This window comes from Herpailurus yagouaroundi, unplaced genomic scaffold (assembly GCF_014898765.1).
Source record: "Herpailurus yagouaroundi ecotype Mexico unplaced genomic scaffold, PumYag 67375, whole genome shotgun sequence".
NCBI classification, from domain to species: Eukaryota; Metazoa; Chordata; class Mammalia; order Carnivora; family Felidae; genus Herpailurus; species Herpailurus yagouaroundi.
This window is the reverse complement of record NW_024420192.1, coordinates 217624-238793: the sequence shown is the minus strand read 5'-3', so window position 1 is coordinate 238793 and position 21170 is coordinate 217624. Positions and strand designations below refer to the sequence as shown.

Sequence of the window (21170 nt, the reverse complement as noted above, 5' to 3'; positions counted from 1 at the left end):
ATGTCAACATTTTTTACACTAAAAATTATGCTTAGTAAGGTGGACTACCACTTCACTTTACTTTTAATTTTGTAGTTCACAGCTAGGCATGCAAGGTAGTTTAGAAATGAATTCCTACTTAGCTAAATACCAAGCTCTGGGCACAATAAAGGCCCCCCAAGCCAATAGATAGCATGAAGTAATTACAGGGTCAGACGTAACACTAGCAAATGCAGGAAGAGGCAATATGCAAAATACAATTTTTAAAAGGAATCCTTAAGTAAGGCTTTTAAAAAGAAGCCTTAGAATGGTGAAAACAGGGAAGAGTAGGAAGAAAGGAAGGATGCACCAAAGAACACACAATTCATTAACATAGATTTGCGCTTTATTGTAATTTTGCATCCTGAGATAATAAAATTTTATATCTGACAAGTGAACAACAGAAGCAGCAGTGAAAGTTTCAGAGAGGCAGGTGTCCTTCATTTTGGCACAGCTGTATGTATATAGGTTGAGTTCTTTCAGGGGAGTCACTCTCAAACTTGGAAGAAAAATAAATTCATTCCACAGGCTATGTAACAATACAAGATGCACAAATGTTCTTGGTTTGAATGGACATATCCACTTGTATTCTTTTCTGATAAAGCTGTCTCCATAGGAATCCTCTGCCAAAAAGAAATCTTAGGTTTTTCAAATAGATGTTTTGGATCAATGCTCACCTTCCAGCTACCAGAATTTCCTGTTTTTGCAGCTGAGATTCATATTTGTATGTGGTTAATCCAAGGAGGGTGAACTAGCTTGTAGATTATATAATTTCAAACATCTGTAATTTGTTCAAAGTTCAGGCATTAAAACAATTTTACACTATTTGCTTACTAGAAAAAAGGAAAAATTAAGAAAATTAAGCCAAGATAAAAGCAAACAAATAAGCAGGAATAAAAGGGACATTTGAGAAATTATTGCCTAGACTCACAATGTTGAGTTTATATACAGAACTACTTTGAGACTCAGAAGTTGATATTTACTCCAATGCTAGAACATATTATAACACTTTCCACATTTGCAATCCAAATAAATTAGCTCAGTTATCATCCTGAAACAGAAGAAAACAGAAGGCAGATTCTAACTTGAAATTATGTAGCTCAATCTAGCCAACACACACACACACACACACACACACACACACAGTCTAGCATTTCATTATTTAGGGACTGGGTAGTAACCTGGTGGAGAGGGCCAAATAATCTTAGTTCCTTTATAAAAGTGGCTTCCAATATTTTTACCATAGGGATCCCTTTATTATTCCTTCCCCATGTTTTCAAGTATTTTATTTACTAAACTGCATGTAACAATAGGCTTTTTCATTCTTTTACTAATCAAAACAATTGTCATTCACAACTTCTGATTAGTGTGGGATAACCAGTAGTATGTTAGGCAGGATTGAAAAAATATAAACAAAATGCATGGAAATTCAATGACTTAGTTGGCTTGTGCAGCAGAAATATTATAGATAAATGTATGATTCCTGGTATACTTTTTGAAATATAAAAAAGGTTCAAGGATGTCCCCACTGCTATCTTTATCTTTCCCAAGTTGGGAACCATTGGTTTACATCCACCTGCTTTTCCTCCCTAAGTCAAGAATTAATTAACATAACACAATTACTCGTGTTAACATATAGGGGATTAATAACAAAATTTACTACTGATAAAATAGATTAACTGCAACACTCGTTCTGTAGGGTTTGACTGAGAAAGAAAACATAACAACATAGATTTAAAGGAATGTGTTTAGAAATTACAAAATTATGATATTCAGTATATCTTTCAGTCAACTTCAAAAGCACATTAATATATGAAAAAAATCCTCAATTCCCCTGTGAGGTAGGTCCAGATTATTGTCCCCACTTCCACAATGAGGACATGAGGTACAGAGGAATTAAGCAGCAGAGCTAAGAATTAAACCAGAATGATTTGGGTTTGAATTCCATACTACTTTTCTTTCCATCTAACATCAATTTGTTCCAATAAATCTTTTTGAGGATGTGGAAATTGGTAAGACACTGAAGCAGATATTGGACAGGATATGAAACTTTTCACATCATTGTCAAAATAGGTCCTCCCATATCTCCATTATTGTCACAGTTATAATTCTTGCCTGGATACCAAATGCATAATCAGATTCCACATATGCAAAGCTCACAGACCTTAGTCCTCGGTTCCTAGGGAAACTACACTTATTTTTATCACCATAGAGGGGCTGAGGTCTAGCAGGTATCAGTTATTTGAGTCTGTGTGACATGAACACACATGAACTGGGAGCCAGTTGGCAAATCAAACATTTATTGTGTGCAAGGCACTGTGAGAATTTCCACCAAGGGTAGTAGTTCTGAGAAAAATCATTCTGAGATTCTGTAGAATAAAATTTTCCTAAGGATTCCTAGAATCACAGAATGTTAGGTCATCTCTAATTTTCTGTCCAGCTCTAAGTTCAACCCCATGACTTTATAGATAAAGAGACTGACATGTAATTTAAGTGAATTGTCCAAAGCCCATAATAGATAATTTCCTCATATAGTATGAATCTGATGAAGTCCACATATAATGGAATATATTCTTATGTTGCCATCATCAACATGAAAAGCCTGGCTCAGAATCACAAAAGAGAAATTTGGGGCAAGATAAGGATATACATATCCCCTTTTTCAGTCTCCATATTACATGAACAAGTATTATTAACAAAATATATTCCTTTTCTGTGGAAAATTTCCCAATAGTTCATCATTTAAAGGAACCTGAACAATTTGACAATTGTTGCAAAATGAATTTTTTTAAAGCAGAATTTTATAAGCATAAGAGGACTTAGCTTTGATGAATTTGGACATCTTATAATCCAATTAGCAAAAAGTATTTCCATATGTGAAACTACTCCAGTTAAATGAATGTATATAATTTCTACATCCCCCTAGGTCAACATAGTTCATTCTAATGAAGTATTGTTTGGGGTATTATGTTCAAGTAGTGAGGTTTGATTTTTTTAAGTGGTAGTTTATTTGTAAACAAAATTAAAATGCTAATAATTTTTAAAAGCTCTCATACACTTGGAAAAACCTTATTTGTTCTATGCCTTACAAATGTTATGTAATGTCAGTCAAATTATGAAAAAATAAGAATTTCATTAAAAATGGCAGAGTGCTAAATGCTAACACAGATTAACTGATCAGACATTAGTGTTTATAGATCATAATATAAATAGTATGTATATTAAATACTTAAGGGGTTTTTGTAGGGCTTCAAAGACCATTGTTTTTTCAGAACCATGTTGAATTACATATTTACTAACATTAGAATTATACCAGTTTTGTAAGTGATTGATAGTCCTGTAATATTTTAACACTAACATAATATGATTAGGGGAAAACAAAGAAACATGCTTTAAATAATAAATAGAAGAAATATAATATGCTAGTGAAATATTCTAATACTTGAAAAGGATGGTTTTAAATCTAATGATCTACCAATTCATTCATTCTGGTTCCTTCAACATAAAATGTTATCTTTGTTCAAAAAAGACAAGGCACTTCTCCGTCTGCTTCTAATGTTCAACTACAATGGTGTCTTTCCTAAATTAATAGAGTGGGTAGGAGGGAACAGAGAGTAGCTGAAAAAGGTTAGGGCTTAATTTCATTTTCTACATAATTTAGTTGTTTAAAGGGGCATTGGGATGGAGATGCATAACAGAAGTCAAAGAAGCAATGGTTTTAGCTTACAACTTCAAAGCTTTGGGAGATTTATATACTTTGGCAACTAGATGTTATTTTCTCTGGAAACTACCACAGCAGGTTTCATAAAAGAATATCATGTAACAAAGAAATTCCCAATTACTTTATTAAACCTAAAAACAGCTTTCACAAAAATATTCTGCTAACTTGACAGAAATATCCAAGTATGCTTTATCCTGAGGATAAAAGAAAAAAAAGGTCAATGGGGGAGTAATTAATGACCACATTGTGCTTTGCCATTTCATCATTCACTGCTGCCAATTTCATTGAAAAGAAAACACCCTCCACCAAAGCACTCCAAAATCCCCAACTGCTAATCAGCCTGCTTCATAGGAAAATAGTTTGGAAAAGCAGTCATATAAGAAAGAAGAAAGAAAATTGTGTATTTTCTGAGTAGTTCAAGAAAATAAGATGAGTCAACCAGCATATGAACAATAAAATAATACATTTAAAAGCAACTAGAGGAGGTATTAAAAAAAAGTTTACAAATGCTGGGAAATGATTTTTTATGACAAATGTTACTGTAACTCAAGTTATATTCTGTCACCTCCAGATGCACTCAATTTCTGTCTCAATATTTGTTTCATAGAAACAGTTCACCACTTCGTGCTGTTCTTTGAGCAAAACCAAGTGTGATTTATACATGGCAGAAAAGTTACTATAACCATCACATGGCCAGATTCTAAGTATACAGAAAAAAATAAAATTTTAAGGATTGACACTTAAAATTATTCTATCATTGGTAATTAGGAATGTTGTATTCCGGAAATCAATTTGGTATTACACAATCACAGTTTGAAGCATAAACCTGATAATATTAGCTGGAGCATAAACCACAGATACAATTTTTCCCTGACCTTAGCTATAAAACAAGACATTTGGTATGCATTTTTAGAGGTTTCCACCTTGTCTATAAAAATACATATTTAATTTTGCAGCAGACAGACAAATGATATTTACAGGCACACATATTAAAAGTTAAAGATTCTGGATGGCTTGGTGGCATGGGGGTAATGGGGTTCTACAGAGGGAGGTGGAAAAGTGTGCAAACAATTACAGTCATAGATCAAACAGTGTCGCTTTTTCCCCTCTTCTTCTATTGGTCCAGGACCGTGGATTTCAAATTAGGCATAAATTTTAAAAATGGCTTTAAAGACTTGACCTTTTATGAAGAAATGACTGTTCTGTTCACTGGGATAAACGTTTGTCCAAAAAGTTTTACTAAAACTAGTAAGATGACAAATAGGGTATTATTCAGTCTCAGATACTTTTAATTTCTTTTTAGCAATAGGAATTACAAATAATGCCTATATACAGGCATATATTTGCAGTTCAATTAACACAATATAAAGCTTTAATTATGTTAAAAATTCAAATTAAGTGTGGTATTCTCACTCCTCTTACTTGGGAGGAGAAAGAGAAATATGTACATGTCAGTGAAAAGGCTACATGTGTGGTGAATTTATAAACTAAAATACTTTTTGTATAAGTACTTGTCTTTCCTCATTAATAATATCTAAATGTTTAAAAAAGATCATCAAAAATATAAAGAATATTTTATCAATTATGAATCAGCCACTATGTATTCTTTAAGTACAGCTTCTCAATTACCTCTCCCTCTTTCCCAAAGCAGAATATCAGAACTCCAAAAAGGGATTAGCAGTGGCTTTCATGAAGATCTAGACACCTCCCAAGACTGAAATCTTGAAATACTCCTTAAAGATAACTGGGTGTATTTTCAAAAGGGGGAAAGGATACATAACAGGAAATAAGTACAGCGAGGCTGTGAAATGTGTTGGTTGGATATCAAATGAATTTTTTGGGGGGTGGGAGTGGAGGACAAAATGGATATTATTAAATTAAATGGAAAAAGTAAGGTTCTTGGTTTCAGGTGCAATGCAGAATATCTCAGACAACAACTTCAATTTTAATCCACTCATTAGAAAGGGCAATCCTGCCCTACACCTGAAATTTTAACAAACTCATGGCTCTGCCATAAAACATGTTAACAGTCTATACATTCAAAAGGATGCTTGCAAACTTCATTCATATTAAAATCTATGCAGATTTGTTGGCAATACAGTAAGAGTAATATTACATTCTGTAAACCATGGCATATCACATTTTGTTATGCAAAGAGACAATATTTACAAGTCTTTTAAGAGTTTAAATATTTTATCCACTAACATAAGTGATAATTTAGCAAAGTGCAGGACAAAACCAGTGCTGTTAATCGCATGTCCTTTAAAAGCAAGTAAGAGTAAAACCATTTCTAAAAGCTACCAAAAGCTTATTTACTTATGTCCAGTAAGGGATTACAGAGCATTAAATAGCCTAGAAAAATGATGCATATTTAAGAAACAGTGAGTATGAAAATTATAAGGCAGCATGCTCAGAACAAATTTTTTTTTTTTGAAACACCGGCACTGATGTTTTTTATCTTTAGTGGCAACTATATATATACATATAAGTCTCTGTGTATTTATTTAAAAATTGAAAGTGCAAAACACAAGCCTCATTTAACAACAACAAAAAAAGATGTGCAAATTTTCTTCTAAAACCAACATAAATAAAAGAGTAAGGAGAATATTCTAAAGAATAAGAATAAGAAATAAAGAATAAGTTGAACAGAGCAAAGGAGACCATCTTCATTCCAAAATCATCTACAAGGCACTAAGGGTAGGAAATGACAAGTAACACAGAAGTGACTGAATAAAATTCCTCAGTCAGGTCGGAATATGGGATATTTTGGTAAGAATTCTATTAGTATAACCTGTAAAATAAAAACAAACAAGAATATATTGATAAAACAATTTGCATTTACTATAACATATATAACCCAGAAAGTCTATAATCATTTTTCACAGGACTGTGTTTTGGTCCTCTAGTATAAAGTAAATTAAATATATAAAACAGTTATAAAAAGGATTTACTACAAGTTATCATTAGACTGGCAATTAAATTAAACTGGCAAACATAACTACTTATTGTAGCTAACAGTTTCTATGACTTAATTTACAATAATTATTTAACTGCAAAAATGCAAACCCTCTTACATTATTATGTCCTTCTTCACCTCCTACCCTCTTTTTTTTTTTAACAAAGTAGAAGAGGTTAAAACTGTTATATAGATTGGAAAAAATACCTTTTCTGTATATTATATGTACATATTTTCAATTAAAGCAACTGATATTGGTTCCTACTTTCTTTTATAAGTTGTTTATAAAAGATAATGAAATATCCAAATGGATTGATTAAAATATTTTAATTAAAGGTTGAAAATACAGTAATAAGAACCTAAGATATTTATAAACTTGTATAAATGTATATGTTAAATTTATATTTAATATTTTACTTATAAATTTAATGTATAAATTTGTAATATTTTATATAAGGTTTTTGCCTGTAGTGGATTTGAGATTTGTGGTCAGTCATTTGCACATTTTTTTCCCTAAGCTTTTCAAAGTGGAGAAAGATAATGTAATAATCGTTATTTATAAAACAGAAAAGGAACGTTTATGTATTAAATACAGACTACATGTCAGCAACTTGAAGCTTAGATAAATTTCATATCTTTTGAGTGTTAATGATGTGGTAGTTGTCACTTTGGCTATATGTGAATTTGTGTTTTGTGATTAAGACTGCATAGCTTTCATTAAAAAAAAAATAGAACCTATAATTTCTTTGTTAAAAATTAAATGTCAGCTTAGAAAAAAAGCCAGGAACATGAATCCAGAATTCAGAACTCAATTCCTACTTTATGCAAGTTTTGACAAGATAACATTTAGAAATATGTTGTTCAACAGCAGCTGTGTCCATCATCATGTGATGGTCTGCACTTATATTAAAAGAAAATTAAGGCTGTGCAATGTTTTCACTGGAGCATACAAACTGAAATTTTTCTAAGATCTAAGTAATCCCTAGGTTTCAAGATATTTTATGTTGCCTACAGATCTAAAGAAGATGGAAGGAAACCTCCATTTTTCAACCGACAAAAGCTCAGGCTGAGGAGAAAAAGGTAGAAAGAAGAACTGACAAATGATAAGCATAGTGAAATGTAACATTTAGAATGGAATCCAGGGGCGCCTGGGTGGCTCTGTTGGTTAAGTGTCTGACTTCGTTTGGCTCAGGTCATGATCTCAAGGTTCATGAGCTCGAGCCCTGAGTCAGGTCTGTGCTGACAGCTCAGAGCCTGGAACCTGCTTTGGATTCTGTCTCCCTCTCATTCTGCCCCTCCCTGGCTCATGCGCATGCTCTATCTCTCAAAAATAAATAAAGACATTAAAAAAATTTAGAATGGAATCCAAAAGAAAGTAACTAAAAACAACTGCATACTTACATACTCCATCATATTGCTAGTTTCGCATTTCCTTTTAGTCAACTTCCAGTGCAAAGCAAGCTAAGAAAGTACAGTTTGTTAAGAATTTCTATATCAATTTATATTACCTATAACATTTGAATAAATCACTGAAAACCATCCAGGTATAAGCATAAGATATATAACATAGCATTTAAAAATAACTTGTAAAGAATATATATTAAAATTGAATATTAATTCTCTAATTCATTCTTTTGTGGCCTGAAAAAAATCCCATTTTTTTCAACTTAATAATGCAAATATATAAATGGGGCACTTATTTGTTTAAACTTTCTTACCTTGTGATATAATCTGTTATTTTCCCATTCTAATAACTTTTGAATTGATCTTCTGGTCTAAGAGAAAGAATGAAGACTTTGTTACAAGATGAACTAAAGAACTTTGTAAACTATGTGTATCTGTATTTTTCTGCTTGTTTGTAAAATCCCATTATTTTCTCCTTTTGTTTTCTATTGGAATCAGAAAAAAAGCAAAGTAACAGAAACTTCCAAAAGAGGAGTAATATTTTGAGCAAGTATTATACTGTTATTATGAGGTCTCTCTCTTTCCCCACCTCTTCACACACCCACATCCGTGTATATGGATTTTTAATATATGCTTTTCAAAATGAAATATGTACAAATTGTTCTGTGTGGTGAGTCCATTCACTGGACTATTGTGAAATCATTACCAATGTTGCTAGCAGTCCATTTATGGACCTAATCTTGACTTTCATATACCTTTTTATAGGGTTACTTTTTCAATATACATGTAATATACCAAGCTAATCTGAGTCTTTACAGAGTTTTCCTATCAGAGTTCCTAGCACAATGCCTTGGATACAGTAGTCACTAGAGGTCTACAAGTTGAATAAAGCAAGTCAACATATATCAGAATTTCCATTGAAAAGAACATATTAAAAACAGCCAGTCAGGGGTTGCCTGGGTGGCTCAGTTGGTTAAGCATCTGACTCTTGGTTTCAGCTCAGGTCATGATCTCATGGTTCATGGGTTCAAGCCCTGTGTTAAGTTCCATGCTGATGGTGCAGAGTCTGCTTGGGATTCTCCCTCTCTCCCTCTTTCTTTGCCCCTCCCCTGCTCATGCTCTATTTCTCTCAAAATTAATTAATTAATTAATTTTAAAAATAAAACAAAAAAAGAGCCAGTCAGAAAACTTGTACTTAGAGGAAAAAATATGAATGAGAAGTAGCACTGTCCTAAACAAGGGGACAGAGGCTGAATTTCTCTATTTGGAGTTGTATGTATTTTGGTTTTTTTTTTTTTTTTTTAATTTTTTTTTTCAACGTTTATTTATTTTTGGGACAGAGAGAGACAGAGCATGAACAGGGGAGGGGCAGAGAGAGAGAGGGAAACACAGAATCGGAAACAGGCTCCAGGCTCTGAGCCATCAGCCCAGAGCCCGACGCGGGGCTCGAACTCATGGACCACGAGATCGTGACCTGGCTGAAGTCAGACGCTTAACCGACTGCGCCACCCAGGCGCCCCATAGTTGTATGTATTTTGTAGAGAGGAAGAAAAGTTTATAAAACTTCAAGATAATTAAAATAGAACAATATTACACATTTCAACTCTATTATTTTTATTATTTTTTTTAACGTTTATTTATTATTGAGAGACAGAGAGAGACAGAGCATGAGCATGGGAGGGGCAGAGAGAGGGGGGGACACAGAATCTGAAGCAGGCTCCAGATGTCTGAGCTGTCAGCACAGATCCTGACGCAGGGCTTGAACCCACAAACCATGAGATCATGACCCGAGCCAAAGTTGGACGCTTAACCGACTGAGCCACCGAGGCACCCCCACATTTTCAACTCTTAATTGGAAGACTTTTATTAGGTTTCTGATAAAAAGGCACTGTTAAAATTTAAAATTACTCACGATCCACATAAGAGTGAAACCATATGGTTTCATATGGATCCTGAGAAACTTAACAGGAACCCATGGAGGAGGGGGAGGAAAAAAGAAAAAAGAAAAAAAAAAAAGAGGTTAGAGTGGGAGAGAGCCAAAGCATAAGAGACTGTTAAAAACTGAGAACAAACTGAGGGTTGATGGGGGGTGGGAGGGAGGAGAGGGTGGGTGATGGGTATTGAGGAGGGCACCTTTTAGGATGAGCACTGGGTGTTGTATGGAAACCAATCTGACAATATATTTCATATATTAAAAAAAAATTTTTTTTCCGCATGCAAAAAAAAAAAATTTTAAATTACTTCCTAAAATTAAATGATTTACAAACCAGTATCTGAAATGATTTCCAAAGCACCAACACATAAGAAACTTCTATTCATTCAACTATGTAGGTTAAAAATAAATGGCAATTGTATTCAGTTAATTCACATTGGGTCAGATCAGCAACAATGCCAGCTAGAGTATACCTTGGAGCTACTATACTTGATAGAATCTCTGTAAACAAAATCAGATGGGTAACAAATACAGAGATTGAATTAGTAATTATAAATCTTTCCACAAAGAAAAATCCAGGCCCAGATGGTTTTAATGATGAATTCTACCAAACAGTCATAGAGGAAATAATACCATGAACATAAACAAAAAATTCTCAACAAAATACTAGCAAACTGAATCTAACAACATATGAAAAAGATTATATATCATAACCAAGTGGAATTTATTTCAGGAACATAAAAATAAATTGGTGCAATACATTGTATTAGTAGAATAAAGGACAAAAATGACATTATCATCTTCATAGATTTAGAAAAAACATTGGACAAAATCCAATATTCATTCATGATAAAAATCCTAAAAAACCCTAGGAATTAATGTGAACTTCCTCAACCTGACAAAAAGCATCTACAAAAAACTGCAGTTAATATACTTAATGGAGAGACTCTTTTCCTCTTAAGATCAGAAAAAGACAAGAATGTCTCCTCCCACTAGTTTTATTCAACGTTGTACTAGAAGGTATAGACAAAAATAAGAGGTGGTGGTGGGAAGATGGTGGCCTAGGAGGACGCTGGGCTCACCATGTCCTGCTGATCAGTTAGATTCCACCCACACCTGCCTAAATAACCCAGAAAACCACCAGAAGACTAGCAGAATGGATTCTTCAGAGCCAAGCATAGACGAGAGGCCCACAGAAGAGGATAGGAAGGGTGGAGAGGAGGTGCGCACTACACGGACCGGCAGGAGGGAGCCGGGGTGGAGGGGCAGCCCGCCAGCCAAGCAGAGCCCCCGAGTCTGGCTTGCAAAAGTGGAGGGGCCGGACGGAGTGTGTTCTGACAGCAAGTGGGACTTAACATCTGGAAGGTTATAAGTTAACAGCTCTGCTCGGAGAATGGGAGGGCTGGAAGACAACGGGAGGGAGAGTTGTTGAGCCCCTGACAACAGAACGCAGCTTGGTGGGGAACAAAGGTGCTCGCAAGTGCCATCTCCCTCGCCCATCCCCCAGCCAAAATCCCAAAGGGAACCAGTTCCTGCCAGGGAACTTGCTTGCACCTCGCAAACACCCAACGCTGTGCTTCTGTGGATCCATCCCTCCAGCAGCAGGTCTGACTCACTCCCGGTGCCGCAGGGCCCCTCGTGAAGCAGATCACCAAAGGAAAAGTGAGCTGAGCCTGCCCTTCCTTCCCCTGTGCACCTTGCCGATCCACCACAGCTACTACGCCAGATCCCCAGCACCACAAGCCTGGCAGTGTGCAAGTAGCCCAGATGGGCCACGCCACCCCACAGTGAATCCCGCCCCTAGGAGAGGGGAAGAGAAGGTACACACCAGTCTGACTGTGGCCCCAGTGGTGGGCTGGGGGCAGACATCAGGTCTGACTGCGGCCCCGCCCACCAACGCAAGTTATTCAAGACAGCACAGGGGAAGTGCCCCGCAGTTCCTCACCACTCCAGGGCCTACCCAAAAGGATGAAATGGAAGAATTCCCCTCAAAAGAATCTCCAGGAAATAACGACAGCTAGTGAACTGATCAAAAAGGATTTAAACAATATAACAGAAAGTGAAATTAGAATAATAGTCATAAAATTAATCACTGGGCTTGAAAACAGTATAGAGGACAGCAGAGAATCTCTTGCTACAGAGATCAAGGGACTAAGGAACAGCCAGGAGGAGCTAAAAAATGCTATAAATGAGCTGCAAAATAAAATGGAGACAACCACAGCACAGATTAAAGAGGCAGAGGAGAGAATAGGTGAACTGGAAGATAAAATTATGGAAAAAGAGGAAGCTGAGAAAAAGAGAGATAAAAAAAAATCCAGGAGTATGAGGGGAAAATTAGAGAACTAAGTGATGCACTAAAGAGAAATAATCTATGCATAATTGGTATTCCAGAGGAGGAAGAGAGAGGGAAAGGTGCTGAAGGTGTACTTGAAGAAATAATAGCTGAGAACTTCCCCGATCTGGGGAAGGAAAAAGGCATTGAAATCCAAGAGGCACAGAGAACTGCCTTCAGATGTAACTTGAATTGATCTTCTGCACGACATATCAGTGAAACTGGCAAAATACAAGGATAAAGATAAAATTCTGAAAGCAGCAAGGGATAAACGTGCTCTAACATATAAAGGGAGACCGATCAGATGCATGACGGATCTCTCTACTGAAACTTGGCAGGCCAGAAAGGAATGGCAGGAAATCTTCAATGTGATGAACAGAAAAAATATGCAGCTGAGAATTCTTTATCCAGAAAATCTGTCATTTAGAATAGAAGGAGAGATAAAGGTCTTCCCAAACAAACAAAAACTGAAGGAATTCGTCACCACTAAACCAGCCCTACAAGAGATCCTAAGGGGGATCCTGTGAGACAAAGTACCAGAGACATCACTACAAGCATGAAACCTACACACATCACAATGACTCTAAACTCATATCTTTCTATAATAACACTGAATGTAAATGGTCTAAATGCGCCAACCAAAAGACATAGGGTATCAGAATGGATAAAAAAACAAGGCCCATCTATTTGCTGTCTACAAGAGACTCATTTTAGACGTGAGGACACCTTCAGATTGAAAGTGAGGGGATGGAGAACAATTTATCATGCTACTGGAAGTCAAAAGAAAGCTGGAGCAGCCATATTTATATCAGACAAACTTGACTTTAAATTAAAGGCTGTAAGAAGAGATGAAGAAGGGCATTACGTAATAATCACAGGGTCTATCCTTCAGGAAGAGCTAACAATTATAAATGTCTATGCACCAAATATGGGAGCCCCCAAATATATAAAACAATTACTCATAAACATAAGCAACCTTATTGACAACAATGTGGTAATTGCAGGGGACTTTAACACCCCACTTACAGAAATGGATAGATCATCTAGACCCATGGTCAATAAAGAAACAAGGGCCCTGAATGATACATTGGATTAGATGGACTTGGCAGATATATTTAGAACTCTGCATCCCAAAGCAACAGAATATACTTTCTTCTCGAGTGCACATGGAACATTCTCCAAGATAGATCACATATTGGGTCACAAAATAGCCCTTCATAAGTATACAAGAATAGACAAAAATAAGAAAAGGTATCCAGATTGGAATAGAAAAAGTGAAACCATCTTCATCTGCAGACATGATCTTGTATAGAGAAAACCCTAAGGAATCTGAAAACATGCCCCACAGAGTTAATGAAGTCAAACCTGCCACCAGCAAGACCCTCACTGACTCCACTCTTCTTCACAAGAATGGTAACCTTATCTTTTAGAGGCAAACAACAAAAGAGCTCGGGTAGGCTTAGACCAGTTTGAGCTTGACCAAAGCTCACATCTGCGCAGATGGACCATGGAGTGTCTGACAGTAACTTCTACCTCATTACAATCTCTGCCCAAGGAGGAGTACAAACCTCATTAACAACATATGATGCATGTATAGGCAAGTTTCCTAAATATATGCATGTGATGTTATACCTCTACATGTGATGACAAAACCTCCCTTTCTGAATATTCACTCTAACACTAAATAAAAGAAACCCATTTACCCCCACTTAGGAGTCATGGGTTTGGAAGTTATTCCCCTTGGTGATCTCATTTGCTGAAGTAAAGTTTTCTTTGTGTGACAGCTCCACCTGGTGTAGTCTCTATCTGTAGCTCACCAAGGGGAGAATTCATGTTAGTTAGTTATTAGATTACAAATCCACTAAACCATTACTAGAATAAGTAAGTGCAGCAAGTTTGCAGGAAATGAGACTTTGGTAGGTAGAATTCTGGCCTCCATGATCTTTACCTCCTGGAGTTACACTGGTGACCATGTTACATTACATTGCAAAAGGGATGATGCAGATATAATTAAAGTTACTAATTATGTGGCTTTAAAATAGGGATATCACCCTGGGTTATTTTGGTGGACCAATGTAATCTCAAGGGCCCTTAAAAGTAGAGGACATTTTCTGGCAGATGGAAGGACATCCAGAGGGGTTTGAAGCACAAGAACTCAAACAATCATTGCTAGCTTTCAGACAGAAAGGAACACAGAGAAAGTCTAAGAAGGAAACAATTTTTGCCAAAATCTGAATGAGTTTGGAAGAAAATTCTTTCCCAGAATCTCTAGAAAGGAATGTAGTTCTGCCGGCACCTTGATTTTGGCCTTGTTAGATCCTAATAGGAGAACCCAATTGAGCTACGTACGCCCGGACTTTTCACTGAGATAATAAAAGGTGTTGTTTTAAGCCATTAAGTTTGTGGAAATTTGTTACACTAGACAGAAAAGTAATATGAGGATCTACATATAAAAATCAATTGTATTTACTAGCGATGAACAATCTGAAAATGAGAGTAACAGACCATTTACAGTAGAATTAAGAACAAAATATGTAGAAATAAATTCAACAAAAGAAATACGACTTGTAAATTGAAAACTAAAAACACTGTTAAAATAAATTAAAGAAGAGGTAAATAAATGGAGAGATATTCTATGTTCATGAATCAGAAGACTCATGTGATAGCATTTACAACAATGGGGCTGGAACAATTGGATATCCAAGAGAAAAAAAATATGAACTCAAACACCTGTCTCAAAAATTAATTCAAAATAGATCAAAGTCCTGACCATAAGAGGTGGGACTTAAAACAACTATAAGAAAACATAGAGGTAAATCTTTGTGATCTTGAGTTAGGCCAAGTCCTCTTAGATATGATGCAAAAAGTACAAGCAAGAAAATTTTAAATGTGATAAATATGACCTAATCAAAATTAAAAAAATTTTGTGCATCAAAGATACCATCATGAAAGTGAGAGCCCTTCCAGAATGGCCATGTGAGGACCTTATGGAAATCTTTTCCTTGTAGAGAGAGAACTATTAACCTGATCAGTATTAGCAAGGATAATCAGTCAAATGTTCCAGAGATTGAACAACGGATTACAACAGATTGAGAAGTATTTATTCAACAGCATTTATGGACAATAAGTAAGAACACTGGGAAGCCTTGGTAATGAAGCTAGGCAGTATTAGTCATATCTCCACTGCTCTACTTTGTGGAGGAACTATTTTAGCAAGCTTGGGAGCTGAGTGACAGGCAGTTCTCCATATCTCTCAGCTCCCTGTGTTATGGACCCAGGCTGGAACGCTGGTGGAAAAACCAAGCGGCACTCAGAGATCTTGGTGGATCGGAGATTTATTTAACACTGGTGGGCTCAGAGGAGACCATTTCTCCAAAGATCTGAGCGCCAAATGCAAGTGGGGAGGGTAATTTATAGTCGTCAGCTTCCATATCTGTGGGGGTTTTCACGCGCGCAACAAAGGAAGAAGAACCCAGAGGAGGGGTCGCTAAGCTGGAGACTAGAGTCTGTTTTAGCCCCATAGGCCATCTTTGGCATATTTTATTCACTTCTCCAACATTCCCCCTTTTGATGCCTTTAAAAAAAACTTTTAGTAGGCATCACCTTTCAGTTTTACAGGCTGGTACTACAGGAAGGCTAAGACACGTACCGTAATTTGGTGAGTAACAGTGTTTTCAATAAAACATACCATGGCATTCAGTATACAGGGGCCAATGGATACAAGTAAAATTATGAAGAGGAGGGGCCCCACCAGGACAGGAAGCCAGGATGCCCAATCTGTGAGCAGATGGGTTCCTTAACCTTAGTTGTAACTATTCCTGACTGGTTTATGAAATAGCAACATTGCTCCCCCAGAAAGATGCATGTCCCTCCTTTTTCTGAAGTGAGGAGGTGAAGGGCTTGCCAATTTTGGAGGGTCACTGCCACCAGAGAGTTTATTTGGTTTTGTAAGGTTACCAGAGAATCTTCCACCCATTCCAAGTCCTCATTTATCTCTTGAGATAGTCTATGGTAGAGTCCTACGGATGAACCTATGCCCCCTACTCCAGTTCCTATTCCTGTCACAATTCCTGCTCCTATCAGAACAGGTAGCAGGACTGCTTGTTTAGCCCAGGACTTGGGGCTAAAGGCTGTTAGGAGCTGATCTTCAGTGTATTTGGATATCTCTGGGGTTAGGAAGATGGAATAACATATCTGATATCTGAGTCCAGTTGGCCTCTAAGCATCAGTAGGCCAAATCAGAACACAGATAGAACACCCCAGGGGTTGAACATAGGGTTGTATTCCTCTTTAAGGTTATATTTCTTCTGCATAGAGAGGTACTGTTCATACCTTCAGGGACTGTACAGATTAGATTGTTGGCATTTGTGAGATGGACCCCAGTGGCCAGGGGCCCAATTAAGACAGGTGTTGGTTTTCAGATTTTCAGGAGCTTCTCAGGTCAAAGGGATGGGAGTGGCTAAGTAAGCCCTCCAGCTGAGGGGCAAGCACATCCAGCAGGTTTGGGTGTGATTAACTATTTTATGGAGGACTTGTAGAGTAGTGTTGGCCCAACATTGGAGTGGGGAATTGGTAAGCATCTGATTGAGTGCTCAAAGGTTCAAACCTTGGTAGGCTGCTGGGGTAGTGGTCACCTTTATGGCTTGTATTACCCTATCTTGGGTATCCATTATAACTTTTTGAAGGGCCCTGTCTTGCACCCCTCCTCTGTCTGAGATCCCCCATTGAGGAAGGTAAGTTTAGCAAACTCACTTCCCCCTCTGGAGGCCATTGTTGTGACATGGGTTCCTGACATTTCGGGTTATCTCTACAGTCCAATACTGTACCAATACCCGGTCCTTGGGGCACCGGGTGACTGACAGAGAGTGGGTGTTTTTCCCTTGTAGCAATCTTTGTGGAGGGAGGTGAAGGCACTGAATGCCCTTGACCCTCTTATTGTCATATAACAATCCTGGGGGCAAAGTGGGTAAGTGGCAGTTGAGAGGGTGAGAGAAGTTATCATAATATACAGGCAATACATAATAATCCTCCCATCCAGAGGGGGTATGTGAGGCCCAGCATGCATCTTTTGTCCCATGTCCAGCTTGTTGGTGCAGTCTCTATCAGCCCAACAGTATGGGCTGGCAGATACCAGTAAGGGGCAAGGGCTGGCAGAGTTGTATCCAAACCTCTGGGCTACGTTCACACGTTGATTCCTCAAGCTTCTGCCGTGCACAGGCCAGCCAGCTTCTGGGGTGTGGCTGGAGCAGGGCTGGAGGTCTCAGGGGCCAGTTTCCCTTTTGAGGGTCAGTTTAAGCAGGTTGACTGGATCTGGATCACTTTGCCAGGTTGTGGGCTCTTCTGAGTTGGCCTTCTTAACTCTGGAGTGATGGACCCATGGGGTGATAACCTGAAACTTTAAGGGCTGTAGGAGTTGTTAGAATAGCAGTATGAGGACCAGTCCACCGTGGTCTAAGAGTTCCCTCTTCCAATCTTTGACCCACACAGAGTCTCCTGGCTGAAAGGGGTGAACGGCGGTCCCTAAGGAAATTGGGGCCCTCTCTATGGTGTATCTCTGTAACTTATTAGGACTCCAGCCCCCAAGGTCTGGAGCTGTTCTCTTATTCCCTTGTCTCCAATCTGGTGTAGGTCTCCTGGGAGTTTTCCTAAACATGGGGGTGGGGGTCGCCCATATAATAACTCAAAAGGGGAGAATCCTAGTGCCCCAGGCATGCATTGGGCACGCAGGAGGGCCAGCGGTAGTAAATCTGGCCATGGGACATTAGTCTCTTGGTGGAACTTAGCCAGGGTTTCCTTGAGGGTGAAATTCATCCGCTCTACTTTCCCTAAGCTCTGTGGTCGGTAAACAGAGTGCAGTTTCCAGGTAATGTTGAGGGACTTTGTCAGGGTTTGTATAATATCTGCCACAAATGCAGGTCCATTATCACTGTGTATGGTTAAGGGTAGACCAAACCGAGGCACAATCTCCCATAGAAGAACTTTGGCCACATCGCGACTTCGTTCTGTTCTGGTCGGGAATGCTTCGACCCATCCCGAATATGTGGAGATTATTACAAGAAGGCACCTGAATCCTTTATTTGGTTGTATGTTGGTAAAGTCCACCTCTAAGTCTTCAAAAGGTGCAGCCCCATCCTACGTGTGCTGGGTGGGGGCCGTGAGGCAGACCAAGCATTGTTTTTTATACGTTACACATTGTTCACTGACAGCTCGGCATAATGTGGGCAACTGGCTGATATAATAGTTCTTTTTGAAGAGGGCCTCTAGTGCAGTTTTTCCTAGGTGCATGAGTTGGTGATATTCCTTCACTAGATGTTTTCCCATAAACGATGTGACAAAGATGTGTCCATTTGGCATGACCCACCATCCCTCTTTGCTTAGTGTGCCCCCTTCTGTCGAGGCCCAACTTCTTTCTTCCTTTGTGTACAGGGGCGGGGAGGCTTCCCTCTGGGGCGTAAGAGTCATAGTGTAGGTAGGAGCTTTGCCTGGGTCACCACAGGTGGCCGCTCTGGCTGTTTTGTTGGCCAGGCAATTTCCTTGAGTTATGGGGTCATCCCTTACAGTGTAGCATAGCTACCTTGTCTGGCAGCCATACGGCCTCAAGAAGCTTTAGTATTTCTTCCTTGTTTTTGATAGTTTTCCCTGCAGCAGTAAGGAGACCTCTTTCTTTATAAATGGCCCCGTGTATATACACAGTAGCAAAGGCATACCAGGAATCAGTGTAGATGTTAACTCGTTTACCTTTGCTAAGGATGAGGGCTCATTGTGCCGACCATCCTTCTGGCAAGGCCTTGGCTTCCAGAACTTCGGTGGTTGTGGTTACCACATATCCTGCTCTTCAGCTGCCCCCTTGTAAACAGCTGCTCCCATCGCTGAACAGGGTGATCTCCAGGCTTGTTAATAGCCTGGTCTTAGAGGTCTGGGCGGCTGGCATAGACTTCATCCACTACTTTGGAACGGTCATGGTCAGGTTCTCCCTCCTCCGTGGGAAGGAAGGTGGCCGGGTTTAGTGTTCTTACTGTTTTGAGAATGACCACTGGATTTTCACAGAGAAGACCTTGGTATTGTGTCAACAGAGAATTGGGGAGGAAATGATATCCTTGGGTGCTCATGAGGGACATGACCACGTGTGGGACCTTAACATTTAAGTGTTTGTCCCAGTGTGAGTTTGTCTGCCTCCTTGATGAGCAGGACTGTGGCTGCCAGCGTTCTGAGGCACAGTGGCCATCCTGTAGCCACAGGATCAAGTTTTTTTGACAGGTGGGACACTGGCCGTTGCCAAGGCCCCATACTCTGAGTGAGCACTCCAAGGGCTATTTTGTCCTCTTCATGTACAAAGAGGTTAAAGTGCCTTTCTATGTCAGGCAAACCCAGGGCTGGGGCTCATCCCAGAGCCAACTTTATTTCTGTGAAAGTGGCCCCTGCCTCCTCAGTCTATGCGAGGGGTTCCCGGTCTGGCCCTCCCAACAGGTCATAGAGGGGCCTCGCTATGGCTGAAAATCCGGGAATCCAAATGCGACAGAACCCTGTAGCCCCTAAAAATTCACGGAAGCCTTGTTTTGTTTGGGGCTGTGGCAGTGTGGTGATAACTTTCTTCCTTTCCAGTCCTAGTTCTCTTTTTCCTTTTGTGAGGAGGAAGCCTAAGTATTGGACCTGCTGCTGACAAATCTGTGGCTTTTTCCAAGAGGCCCGGTACCCCGAGTAGGATAGGAGCTGCAGGAGGGCCTTGGTACCTTTCATATAGTCTTCTTGGGTGTCACTGGCAAGGATGAGGTCATCTACATATTGGAGGGCACACCCTGTGGTTTCCCTCGGAACGTCAGTGAGGTCTGCAGCTAGTGTTTCCCCAAAAAGAGTGGGTGAGTTCTTGAAACCTTGGGGAAGTCGTGTCCAGGTCAGCTGCATCTAGTGCCCTGTAATGAGCTCAGTCCATTCAAAGGCAAACAATGGTTGACTTTGAGGAGCCAGGTGGAGGCAGAAGAAAGCGTCCTTTAGGTCAAGGCATGTAAACCATCTGGCTGACCCCGGAATTTGGCTGAGGAGAGTATACGGGTTCGGAACCACTGGGTGTAAGGAAACAGTCACTTTGTTAATGGCCCTCAAATCCTGTACTGGCTGGTATCCTCCTCCTGGCTTCTTGACTGGCAAGAGTGGGGTATTCCAAGCCGATTTGCACTCAATTAGAATACCTGCTTCTCTGAGCTTGGTTAGGTGCTCTTGTATACCCATTCTAGCCTCAAGTGGAAGGGGGTACTGCCTTTGTCTCTGATGTTGGGCTCCAGGGATCAGGTCAACAATGATGGGGCCCCAACTCCAAGCTAGTCCAGGTGGGTTATCTTCAGCCCACATGGAGGGGAATGTAAGCCTGAATTCTGAGGGGCTACAGGGTAAGGCCTGGGCACAGAATAGTCTCCATTCTTCTTCCCTTGGCAGGGTAATCACCAAGACCAGGGTTTCCTTCTGCCTTGGGTTTAATTGGAGGCTAGTGTGTCCAGTGGGTTCAAAAGTTATCTGGGCCAGAAGTTTGGAGAGCAGATCCCAGCCCAGGAGAGGAATCGGCCAGTCAGGTAAGTAGAGGGACTCATGCCGGTCCTTGTGACCCCCAAGTTCACATTGTTGAGCTGGACAGAAGGGCTGCTGCACCGCCCATGTCCCAGTAGCCTCAAGTATGGTTGCCGTCTTCTGGCTTAAGGGCGCCACTGGGGAAGTAACAATGGAGTATTCAGCCCCAGTGTCAACCATGAAAGTTATTGTTCAGCTCCCTACCTTCATTTCGACTGTGGGCTCATGGGGGCCAAGAGAGAAAGGG

The 21170-nt window shown here is 39.3% G+C and overlaps 1 protein-coding gene across 1 annotated transcript in view; it reads right to left on the bottom strand.

Annotated features, from left to right (window-relative positions):
- Positions 1 to 342: 342 nt before the first annotated feature.
- Positions 343 to 21170, bottom strand: part of CHIC1 (cysteine rich hydrophobic domain 1) — a 158434-nt gene continuing 137606 nt past the window's right edge. Inside the window, exons 4-6 of the mRNA XM_040467206.1 lie at positions 8414 to 8470; positions 8097 to 8156; positions 343 to 6530 (exon numbers count right to left, since the gene is read on the bottom strand). Coding sequence (XP_040323140.1) covers positions 6480 to 6530; positions 8097 to 8156; positions 8414 to 8470 — 168 coding nt within the window. The 3' untranslated portion in view covers positions 343 to 6479. The remainder of the gene's footprint in view (positions 6531 to 8096; positions 8157 to 8413; positions 8471 to 21170) is intronic.